Here is a 12,890-nt window from a genome sequence, read left to right as displayed (position 1 = left end):
TCCTCAAGAAGGGCTAATGCCCGAAACGTCGATTCTCCTGTTCCCTGGATGCTGCCTGACCTGCTGCGCTTTTCCAGCAACACATTTCCAGCTCTGATCTCCAGCATCTGCAGACCTCACTTTCTCTTTAATAATTGCTGAGTCTAGCCAGAGAAGACTCCATCCTGTGAAAAGACAAATTAAAAAAGAAAGGAGACCAAGGGGTTCCGGGACATCATTCTGTGAAGTTTGTGTCACATGTAGACAGGACGGTTAAGGTGGTGTTTAGCACGCTTGCCTGCATTGCTCAGTCCTTGGAGTACAGGAGTTGGGGACGCCATGTTGGGGTTGTACAGGACATTGGTGAGGCCTCGTCTGGAGCACTGTGTCCAGTTCTGGGCGCCCTGTTACAGGAAGGGGATTATTAACCCAGAGAGGGTTCAGAAGGGATTTACCAGGAGGTTGCTGGGTATGGAGGGGTTTGAGAGGAGGCAGGTTAGGCTGAGACTTTGTTTCCCCCTGGAGCGTCGGAGGCTGAGGGGTGACCTTATAGAGGTTTATAAAATCATGAGGGGCATGGATAGGATAAATAGGCAAAGTCTTTTCCCTGGGGTGGGGGGAATTCAAGACGAGGTAGCACATTTTTAAGGTGAGAGGAGAGAGATTTATAAAAGACATGAGGGGCAAATATTTTACACAGAGGGCGGTGTGTGTGGAATGATTGTGCAAAGGAACTTGTGGGTGTGGGTACAGTGACGGTGTTTAAAAGACTTTTGGAGAAGGACATGAACAGGAAAGGGTTTGGGAGGGCTATGGGCCTGGCGCAGGCAGGTGGGACTAGGTTAGCTTGGGGATTCTGGTTGGCATGGATTAGTTAGGCCGAAGGGTCTGTTTCTGTGCTGACTGACTCCATGAATCGGTTAGGCCTGGGTGACTGTATTGGAGGGAGATTGGAGAAGACCAATCCCGGGGGATGGAGGGACTGCCTGATGGAGGGGAGTAGGTTGGGCCCGTACTCACTGGGGTTGAGGAGAATGGGAGGCGACCTTCTTAAAATGTGCGAGCGGGGGGACTGGACAGGGGGGGGAGATGGGGAGAGGTTGCTTCCCCCTGGTGTGTGGGGGGGGGGGGAGTCTAGGACCCAGAGGGGAACCGTCTCATGGGGTTGCCCATCGGCGACAGAGATGGGGAGGGATTCCTCCTCTCTCCGAGGGGAGGGAGTCTGGGGGATTCTTTCCTGCAAGAGGGCTGTCGAGGCCGAGAGGGATTTTTAGTCAGGAAGGGGAATCGAGGGGAAAAGGCAGGAAAGTGGGGTTGAGGATCATCAGGTCAGTCATGGAATGTTCGAGAGTGAGGGGCAAGTTGTTTTACACAGAGAATGGGAGGAGGGTGGAACACGCTGCCAAGGGGGTGTGGGGGTGGCTGGGGACAGATACGACAGGGGTGTTAAAGGGGCTTTGAGATCAGCACATGAACATGCAAGGATTGGAGGGATATGGACCAGGGGCGGGCAGAAGGGATTAGTTTAATTCAGCGTCATGGCCGACGCCGTACTGTTCTGCGTCCTCAGGGCGGAACAGTCCTGATGGTTTGATTGGCCGACACATGGCTTCAACTAAGCAGAGGCTGTCCCTGCCAATCCCTGGAATGGCGGGATGCTCCGATCGGGAGAGACTGAGCGGCTTTGATTGACGTTCCCTGGAGCTGAGAAGGGCGAGGGGGCGGCCATATTGAAAAGCAGCTCCCACGTCCCCGCCCAACCCAAACCCACTCCAAACCATCTTGCAGTGGCGTGTGTGTAGAGAGGGGAGGGAGCGGGGAGACGCCAACTCTCAGAGACGGGAGAGAGTCCCTGCAGGCTCTGGCCCTCCGGGAGAGACACACAGCCATCCTGTTGCTTGAGTTTACCCGAGAGTCGGATGGAGGCCGCTTTGAGAAGCAGGGCCTTTCAGATTCTAGATGTCAGGTCGATGTGAACCCATCACGTGGGCGCGGGGTGGGGGTGGGTGCTCAAAGCAGCCAATCAGTGGGGGGGGGGGGCGCAGGGCTGGAGTGGGCGGGTGCAGGCCCACCCCTAGGTCTTTCTTCCAGTTTTATTCCTTTATTTATCTCGGTTGTGCGCCGGATTTTGTACCTCGGTACCGCCGTGCCTGGGATGGCGGCACTGTCCTCCTGTATTTCTGAGCTCCAGCGCACCTGCCAATGTAAGCTAACGCCAACTCTCTCTCTCTGCCTTGCTTTGGCCTCCCGCCCCGTCCCCAGACGGCTACGAGTTCCTCGAGGTCGTGAAGGAGGTGGCTGAGGACAACACCGACAACCCAGACCTGAGCATCATCTGGATCGATCCGGAGGACTTCCCGCTGGTAACAACCCCCCCCCCCCAATCATGCACGTTCCCCTACCCCTCTCCCCCCGCCCCCCATTTCCACCCCATACGCAGGCCATACTTTGTGACTCACCTCCAACCACCCCCTCATCCCCCATTCACCCCCCCCCCCCCCACCGCCCCACCACCTCTGGTTGGCCAATTCCCCATCCTCCCCTTGCCCCTTTCCTCACCCCTCCACCCCACCACTCTCCCCATTGGTCTTCCCATGCCACGCCATCGTGAGTTTTCAAGCCAAGAAGATGTGCCAGGATGTCAGGCAGAGGTGTATCTCTGTACTGCCAGTCGGTGTCCCCCTTACCTGAAGCGTCCAGGCTATCCCACTTAGGATGGGGGGGGGCAATTGGGTGCCTGTGGTCAGTAGGCCTCAGCTGTCCAGTGATATAACACTGGACTCTTGCATTCCTGAATGGCATCGTACCCATGCCCCATGGGGCTATCCCACTTGGTGAGGGCTGCCAGGTGAATACATTGTCAAATAAAATAACCCTAGATTCTGTCATTAACAGATTCAGTGTCCATTGTTCTGTATGTTTTGTGGTCTGGCCCTGGAATGTCCCACCCAACGAGAGGGGGTGATGTACTTGCAATGGAATAACCCATGGCTACCCCAGTTAGGGTCGACCCTGAACTGTTCCATGCTGGGGAGGGAAGAGTTTTGGTTACATCCAGCGATACACTCCCGGACTGTCCCTCTGAAGAAGTGTGGTGACTCGGGGTTTCGGACAGCTCAGTGTCTCTGGAGTCTGTCTCCTCAAATCCTCTTCCTCCCATACCCCCTCCCCACCCCACAGTCACAAGCTTGTGATCAGAATTCCACAAACCAAGCAACGATCAGATCTGTGGACTGAACAGCTTCCATTTCTTCTTTTACAGTTGAACCCTTACTGGGAGAAGACATTTGATATCGATCTCTCTGAGCCTCAGATTGGGGTGGTCAATGTCACAGATGTAAGTATTTCTTAGTTTGGAGACTGGAGGTTGAAATCAGAGCTAAACTGGATTCAGAGATTAAAGATTAACTTCAAGGTTGATTGGGATTCAGGAATTTGAGATTGAATTCATGACAGATGTCAATTCAGAAATTTGAGATTGAATTCATGACAGATGTCAATTCAGAAATTTGAGATTGAATTCATGACAGATTTCAATTCAGAAATTTGAGATTGAATTCATGACAGATGTCAATTCAGAATTTGAAATTGAATTCATGACAGATTTCAATTCAGAAATTTGAGTTTGAATTCATGACAGATGTCAATTCAGAAATTTGAGATTGAATTCATGACATATTTCAATTCAGAAATTCATGATTGATCTAGATACATGGCTTGGATGTTCAGATTTTGATTAAAGGCTTTAAAAAATCAAATTCAGAATTTATTTGGAATCAGGGTTCAGGTTGAATTCAGACTAATTGGGTTCAAGGATTAGTGATTGTTTTCAGGAATGATTTATATTCAGGGATAAGAGATTAAATTCAGAATTGATCATGATTCAGAGACTAGAGATTATATTTAGGCATCAAACATTGAATTCAGGAATGATCTGGAATTAAGAATTTGAAATTGAATTCAGGATTGATATGGAATCAAGAATTTGAGATTGAATTCAGGTTTGATCTCGATTCAGGAATTGGAGATTAAAATCAGGAATTATCCAGATTCAGGAATTTGCTATTTCAATTTACTATTAATCTGGTTGCAGGGCTTAGAGATTGAATTCAAGGTTGATCTGGTATCTTTGATTAGCAATTTAATTGTGGAAGTAATTGGGATTCAAGGATTAGAGACAGAATTGGATTGAATTCAAGAATTAAAAATCTGAAACAGGATTTGATCTTGAATGAAGAATTAAGGACTGAATTCAGGACTAATCATAACAAGTCACAATGCCAAATCTGACTACCAAATGTACGATCTGGTTATAGATCGATAACCTTTATTTTTGTTCGATAGACAAAAGATGAGATCCTGTAGGACCAGTTAGGAAAATAAAGCCACATGAGTTCATGAGTTCAGAACAAACAAGCAATATTAATGTACTTTACAATGTTGGGAAAGGGTGATATAATTTACAACACATCTACAAACTAATTCGAACACTCAGAACTAGCATGTAGTAAAGGTGACCAAATCACAGTGTTGGAAATCCTGGACCACACATCACATAACAAATGTGAGCAAGGTAGATCCCCACAACTTTCTCAGTAACTCCCCCCCAGAAGTCAATCACACCGCTGATCATCAAAACTCATTCATATTTGAATGTGGGATCGCATTTGCTGATCTGTGTGGATGATCACCCTCCTGTTTCCACTCCTGGTGATTCTAACACTACACTCCAGCTCTGATTCATCATCATCATCACTCCAGCTTTTCACCGACAGCTAGCTGCACCAGGCTGGAGCTATACCCTGGGCTTTTCTGAGGTCTAATAGTGTTCAGTTGTAGCAAGCAGATAGAGTTGTACAGCACGGAAACAAACCCTTCGGTCCAACCAATCCTTGCTGACCAGGTTCCTAACTAATCTAGTCCCATTTGCCAGCATTTGCCTCATGTCCCTCTAAACCTTTCCTATTCATATCCCCATCCAGATGCCTTTTAAATATTGTAACCATATCCTGCATTTAACACTTCCTCTGGCAGCTCATTCCATATACACATCACCCTTTGCGTGAAATCGTTGACTCCCAGGTCCCTTTTAAATCTTTCCCCTCTCACCTTCAACCTACGCACTCCAGTTTTGAACTCCCCCACCCCGGGTAAAACATATCTCTGCTATTCACTTTATGCCCCTCGTGATTTTATAAACCTCTATAACATCACACCTCAACCTCCCGTGCTCCAGGGGAAAAGAAGTCTCAGCCCACCCCGCCTCTCCTTATAACTCAAACACTCCAGTCTCGGTAACATCCTGGTAAATCTTTTTCTGCACCCTCTTCAATTTAATAATATCCTTCCAGTAACAGGGTGACCAGAATTGGACACAGTGCTCCAAACGTGCAGCAGCTTACGGGCTTTTCAACGGACCCGCTCTCTCAACCACACTGAAGTAACAGTGGTCCAAGGGGTTTTCAAGGCTCCTCATAGTTTCTGCCAACACCAGTCTCCAGTATTTCTTCTGAGTCCGGACTCTTCCCTGCAGAATAGCTAAGAATCAGCATTCCGAACATGTACTGACCAATCCTGTATCTTACCAATGAAACATCATCCCAGGATTAATTTTTGCTGACCATTGAACTGTTCTGAATGACCCAGTGAAAAACATCTAACGAACCCCTCCAACTATCTCCCCCCGAGATTAAGTTCTGCCACCCATCTGCTTTTGAAAGTCAATGTTTACACATTTTAAAAGCTCTCAGAATAATGAAACAATGAATCCCTTTGCAAATGCAAGCACGACTGATCTCGATTCAGTGATTAGAGACCAGATTCAGTTTAATTTGAAATCAGGGACTCAATGTTGAATTCAGTTTTGGTTTGGGAGTCAGGGATTAGAGATTGGATCAAGAATTCATTAAAAATTGGTCAGGTCAGGAGCAAAGTCAGAATCTAGAATTAGCGATTTAATTTACGTTTGGAGGTTTAGAATCAAGGATTGATATTCAATTCAGTATTTTTCTGAAATAATGCAGGATTAGGGGGTGAATTCATGATTGTGTTGAAGTCAGAGACACAAGAACAAATTTAAGGGTGATTTAGAATCTAATCTTATCATTGGAATCAGGATGGATCTAGGATCAGAGATTGATTCCAGGATTAAGCTAAATTCAAGGATCAGAAATCATATTGAATTCTGGATTAGAGACTGAATTCAGGTTTAAGGATTTAGAATCTGGAACAGGAATTATATTCCAAATTGAAGACTTGGAGTTAGAAATTAGGAACTGAATTCAGAATTGAAGACTGAGCATCTGAACTTTGAAATTGAGCTCAGGTTTACAAATTTAGAATCAGTGGTGAGAAATTCACACTGGAATTGAAAGCTTAAGAGTTGACTGAGAAGTGAGTAGACTGAATGATAAGAAACTGAATTCAGAATTTAAGACATGTATGTGAGATTCAGAAAGGAATTTGAGATTGAAGATTTAGAATCTGAAAATAGGATTTGAAATCAGGTTGAAAAATTAGAATCAAGGATGAAGAATTTAATTCAGGTTTGAAGATTTAAAGAGGAATGAGGAATCGACTTCAGGATTGAGTATTTAGAATCTGGAATTAGGAATTTAATTCAGGATTTAATATTTAGAATCTGGAATTAGGAATTGAATTCAAGATTGGATATTTCGACTGAGGGATGAGGAATTGAATTCAGGCTTGAAGATTCAGAGATATTAGGCATTGAATTCCTTGTTTGTTTTTGGGATGACGATCCCCTTGTATTCGCCCCGCAGGCAGACAGTGTCTGGCTCGACATGGACGAAGACGACTTACCGAGTGCTGATGAGTTGGAGGATTGGATTGAGGATGTTCTTTCTGGCGAGGTAAACACTGAAGATGACGACGATGACGATGATGATGATGATGATGATGACGATGACGATGATGACGACGACGATGATGACGACGACGATGACGACGACGATGACGACGACGATGACGACGATGATGATGACGACGAGTAATTTAACACCCATGTCACCAATCCTCAACGCGATGCCAACGATCGTCAACCTATTTATTGCCAACAAAAAAAAAACCTGGCTCCGATCTATAGTGTCTCCTTTTTTTTTTCTATCTGTAAATCTATATAACTTTAACATTTTCTATTGAAAAAAAAATCAATATACAATCTTGCTGGAATGGGGAAAAAAAAATACAGAGAACAAGAGTGAACCGAATGCCAACTGTCTTGCCTATTGTGTCTCCCAGGCACTGCCATGTCAATCGAGAGATAGATCCTATCTGTTAGAAAGTGGCACTGAAATCGCAAACGTGACACCCCTTATTGACACTGGGCCACACAACAGACTTGTGAGGAAAGCTGTAGATCATGGAAAAGGAGGGAAAGTAGTGATACGCGTGAGAAACACCGCATAGTCATGGAGTCAGACAGCGCTGAAACAGACCCTTCGGCCCAACTAGTCCATGTCGACCATGATCCCAAACCGCCTGCCTGCTCCTGGCCCATATCCCTCCCAAACCTTTCCTGTTCATGTCGTCGCCCAAATAGCTTTTAAACACTGTCACTGTACCCACAACCCACCACTTCCTCAGGAAGCTCATTCCGCACGCGGGCCACTCTCTGTGGAAAAAAAGAATCTCTCCTCCCACCTTAAAAATGTGCTACCTCGTCTTGAATTCCCCCCACCCCAGGGGAAAAGACCTTGCCTATTTACCCTGTCCACGCCCCTCATGATTTTATAAACCTCGATAAGGTCACCCCTCAGCCTCCGACGCTCCAGGGGAAAAAGGTCCCAGGCTGTCCTGAGAACTCAAACCTCAATCCCACATTCCTGCACGTTCCCGATAACCTTTCACTCCCCCCTCGCACTAATGGAGAATCTATCTGGATCTGCCTTCAAAATTTGCGAAGACTCTGCATTCGCTGCCTTGTTAGGAAGGGAATCCCAAAGACTCTCAACCCTCAAAGAAAGAAAAATGGTTCCTCATCTCTGTTTTTAAATGTGCCCCCCGTCCCCGTTCTTAAATTCAGACCCTCAGCTCCATCCCATCCACACCCACCCTGTGAAGTCCCCTCTGTTTGAATTCAGACACCTCCGTACCTTCTGAACTTTAGACAATACGTCCCTAGCCTACCGAGTCTCTCCTCATACGGCAATCCGCTCGAACCCTGTATAAATTTTCTTTGCACAGCTTCCAATGTATTAATGTAAGTGCAGTTACCAGTACAGTACACTGTACTGTATTGTCCAACAGGAGTAAAGAGTACTGGGCTAATGGTAAGATTCTTGGTTGTGTAGATGAGCAGAGGGATCTCGGTATCCATGTACATAGATCCCTGAAAGTTGCCACCCCAGGTTGATAGAGTTGTTGGAAGGCATACGGTGTGTTAGCTTTTATTGGAAAAGGGATTGAGTTTTGGAGCCACTGGGTCATTTTGCAGCTGTACCAAACTCTGGTGTGGTCGCACTTCGAGTACAGTCCTGGTCACTACATTATAGGAAGAATGTGGAAGCTTTGGAAAGGGTTCAGAGGGTTCATTTACTAGGATACTGCCTGGTATGGAGGGACGGTCTTATGAGGAAAGGCCGAGGGAACGGAGGTTGTTTTCATTAGAGAGAAGGTTGAGAGGTGACTTAATTGAGACATAGAAGATAATCAGAGGGTTAGATAGGGTGGACAGTGAGATCCTTTATCCTCAGATGGTGATGGCCAGCACGAGGGGACATTGCTTTAAACTGAGGGGTGACAGATTGAGGACAGATATTAGGGGGAGTTCCTTTACCCAGTAGTGGGGGCGTGGAATGGCCTGCCTGCAACAGTAGTAGACTCGCCAACTTTAAGGGCATTTAAATGGTCATTGGATAGTCATGTGGATGGGAATGGAATAGTGTAGGTTAGATGGGCTTCAGATTGGTTCCACAGGTTGGTGCAACATCAAGGATTGAAGGCCCTGTACTGTGCTGGAATGTTCTATGTTCTATCCACCTGTAGTCTCACTAATGCCCAGTATAACTGATCATAATCTCCCTTGCAATACACTGCACCATTCTGATGACCTGCAGTACCTGCATACCAACCTTCTGTGAGACAGTAAGGACTGCAAATGCTGGAGAGTCAGAGTTTAGATTACTTACAGTGTGGAAACAGGCCCTTGGGCCCAACAAGTCCACACCGACCCTCCGAAGAGCAACCCACCCAGACACATTCCCCTACATTTACCCCATCACCTAACACTACGGGCAATTTAGCCTGGCCAATTCAGCTCACCTGCACTTTTTGTTTTGGACTGTGGGAGGAAACCGGAGCACCCGGAGGAAGCCCACGCAGATACAGGGGAAAACGTTGCCTGAGGTGGGAATTGAACCCGGGTCTCTGGCGCTGTGAGGCAGCAGTGCTAACCCACTGTGCCACCATGCCATGTGCTAAAGTGTGGCACTGGAAAAGCATAGCCGGTCATGCAGCATCTGAGAGGCGGGAGAGTCGACGTTTCAGGCATAACCCTTTATCCATGTGCCTAGACCACACTGCATCTCACAGCTCTACAAACTCTCACCATTTAGATAATAGGCTTCTACAGTCATAGAGTCATAAAGCCGTACAGCATGGAAACAGACCCTTCGGTCCAACTCCTACATGCTGACCCAATATCCTAAATTAATCTAATCCCACCTGACAGCTCTTGGCCCATATCCCTCCAAACCCTTCCTATTCATGTACCCATCCAGATGCCTTTTAAATGTCATCATTGTACCAACCTCCACCACTTCCTCTGGCAACTCATTCCATACACACACCACCCTCTGATAGATAAAAGTTGCCCCTTAGGTCCCCATCTTACATATACACACTTACACACCTACGTACTCTCACACTCAAGCAGATCCTCTATCATACACACACTCTCTTATACACACATGTACAACTCGCACACTCACACCCAACTCTCACACTCCATCACACTCACCCACACACTTTACCAAGCTTGCACACATACACACACTCTCTCAAGTGTATTCACACTAATACTCACACACACACACATAGAGGTGTATGGGGTGAATTTGCATTTGCAGAATTATATTTGCATATACATTTTATTTTGCTCAAAAAATGCATAATCTGCAGGCAGGCGAACGTGAGGATCTGCAGATGCTGGAGATCAGAGTCGAAGAGTGTGGGCGCTGGAAAAGCACAGCAAGTCAGGCAGCATCTGAGGAGCAGGAAAATCGACATTTTGGGCATAAGCCCTTCATCATGAATCTGCAGGCAGTCAGTCCATGTAATATTTTATGAACCCCTTTGGAAATAGATTAGATTTCTTACAGTGTGGAAGCAGGCCCTTGGGCCCAACAAGTCCACACCGCCCGCCGAAGCGCAACCCACCCATACCCCTACATTTACCCCTTATCTAACACTACGGGCAATTTAGTATGGCCAATTCACCTGACCCTGCACATCTTTGGACAGTGGGAGGAAACCGGAGCACCCGGAGAAAACCCACGCAGACACGGGGAGAACGTGTAAACTTCACACAGTCAGTCGCCTGAGTCGGGAATTGAACCCAGGTCTCTGGCGCTGTGAGGCAGCAGTGCTAACCACTGTGCCACCGTGCCACCCAAACCGGTCTGATTCAGGACTGGGGTACAGACAGACTCTGAGCTCACAGCTTTAATGCATCGTCTGAGCTAAGAGGTCACCTTTTCAGAAAAGACCTGGAGTTGCCTCGGGAATGTGGCTTAAAAGTAGCTCTGGGATTTACATATTAATGAACCGAAACCTGCAACCCGTTCTAAAAGATGAAAGACTTCACATCAATCTAGGTTTGTTCAGTATATCATTTCATATCATTGCATGACACCATGATCTTTTGCTATAAACTCTGTGCCTTATGACCCTGCTCCACAGCCACCTGATGAAGGAGCAGCGCTCCGAAAGCTACTGCTTCCAAATAAACCTGTTGGACTATAACCTGGTGCAGGATTTCTAAACATCTCATATTAGGGGTCAGGGGCGCATGTGCGCAGAATGGCCTCCGGCCGCAGGTGGCAGCATACAGGGAGGACACTTGCCAGCCTCGGTGACGCACGTGGGTGCGCCGCCCCACTGCGATCCCATACAGGGGGGAAGGGGCGCATGAGCGCAGAATGGCCTCCGACCGAAGGGGGCAGCATTAACGGAGGACCCTTGCCAGTCTCGGTGACGCAGACGGGAGCTCCGCCCCCCGCGATTCCCGATGAGGTGGGGAAAGGGGCGCATGAGTGCAACTTGGCCTCCGGCCGCAGGTGGCAGCATGCAGGGAGGATACTTGCCAGCCTCGATGACGCAGAAGGGAGCACCGCCCCCTGCGATTCCATAAAGGGAGTGGGGGGGAAAGGGGAGCAAGAGTGAAACATGGCCTCCGGCCGCAGGTGGCAGCACACAGGGAGGACGCGCAACAAGGGAGCCGTCCTCCGGTGGAAACCTGCCATTTTTCAGCCCTCGTTCTCTCCGCCCCCGCCCCATCCGGGCATCATGGCTGTGCTGGGAGGCCCGGATGTCGGTGGGTTCCCGCCCTCTGCCCCCACCACGTGATCTTTGCGCCTGCCCAGCACGTGGCTCTGCCCCCCCCCCCCCCCCCCCACGAAGGAAGGCCATTCAGCCCCATTCTCACCCACAGCCCTTGGGGAATGCTACTCCAGTTCAGAATGAGCCGGTCGGCCCACGAGGTTATCAGATCACGGACAGTGTGGAAGCAGGCCCTTCGGCCCAACAAGTGTGACAGTATGTAGGTGTGTAAGTGTGTAAGTGTAAGATGGGGACCTAAGAGGCAACTTTTTCACCCAGAGGGTGGTACGTGTATGGAATGAGCTGCCAGAGGATGTGGTGGAGGCTGGTACAATTACAGCATTTAAGAGGCATCTGGATGGGTATGTGAATAGGAAGGGTGGGCAGCACAGTGGGTTAGCACTGCTGCCTCACAGCGCCAGAGACCCGGGTTCAATTCCCGCCTCAGGCGACTGACTGTGTGGAGTTTGCACGTTCTCCCCGTGTCTGCGTGGGTTTCCTCCCACAGTCCAAAAATGTGCAGGTCAGGTGGACTGGCCAGGCTAAAATTGCCCGTAGTGTTAGGTAAGGGGTAGATGTAGGGGTATGGCTGGGTTGTGCTTCAGCGGGTCGGTGTGGACTTGTTGGGCCGAAGGGCCTGTTTCTACACTGTAATGTAATGTAATCAAAGTCCACAGCGACCCTCCGAAGAGGAACCTACCAGACACATTCCCCTCCTCCATCTAACACTATGGGTAATCTAACCTGCACATCCCTGAGCACTATGGGTAATTTAGCATGGCCAATCCACCCTAACCTGCACATCCCTGAGCACTATGGGTAATTTAGCATGGCCAATCCACCCTAACCTGCACATCCCTGAACACTATGGGTAATTTAGCATGGCCAATCCACCCTAACCTGCACATCCCTGAGCACTATGGGTAATTTAGCATGGCCAATCCACCCTAACCTACACATCCCTGAACACTATGGGTAATTTAGCATGGCCAATCCACCCTAACCTACACATCCCTGAGCACTATGGGTAATTTAGCATGGCCAATCCACCCTAACCTACACATCCCTGAACACTATGGGGTAATTTAGCATGGCCAATCCACCCTAACCTACACATCCCTGAACACTATGGGGTAATTTAGCATGGCCAATCCACCCTAACCTGCACATCCCTGAACACTATGGGTAATTTAGCATGGCCAATCCACCCTAACCTACACATCCCTGAGCACTATGGGTAATTTAGCATGGCCAATCCACCCTAACCTACACATCCCTGAGCACTATGGGTAATTTAGCATGGCCAATCCACCCTAACCTACACATCCCTGAACACTATGGGTAATTTAGCA

General features: G+C 48.0%; 1 protein-coding gene across 1 annotated transcript in view; it reads left to right on the top strand.

Moving 5' to 3' along the window:
* The window catches only part of LOC148133996 (calsequestrin-1-like), a gene marked incomplete at its 5' end in the record, with an annotated part of 82,678 nt that extends 75,470 nt beyond the window's left edge, over positions 1-7,208 (top strand). The window contains 3 exons of the mRNA XM_087985710.1: positions 2,242-2,342; positions 3,242-3,316; positions 6,762-7,208. Of these exons, the coding sequence (XP_087841836.1) occupies positions 2,242-2,342; positions 3,242-3,316; positions 6,762-6,992 (407 nt within the window). The remainder of the gene's footprint in view (positions 1-2,241; positions 2,343-3,241; positions 3,317-6,761) is intronic.
* Positions 7,209-12,890: the final 5,682 nt, after the last annotated feature.

Source organism: Chiloscyllium plagiosum, unplaced genomic scaffold, assembly GCF_037043375.1.
Source record: "Chiloscyllium plagiosum isolate Xiang-an unplaced genomic scaffold, Cpla_swu_hap1 HiC_scaffold_138, whole genome shotgun sequence".
NCBI lineage: Eukaryota > Metazoa > Chordata > Chondrichthyes > Orectolobiformes > Hemiscylliidae > Chiloscyllium > Chiloscyllium plagiosum.
Note: the sequence above shows the minus strand (reverse complement) of the source record. Positions and strands in the feature narration are given on the sequence as shown.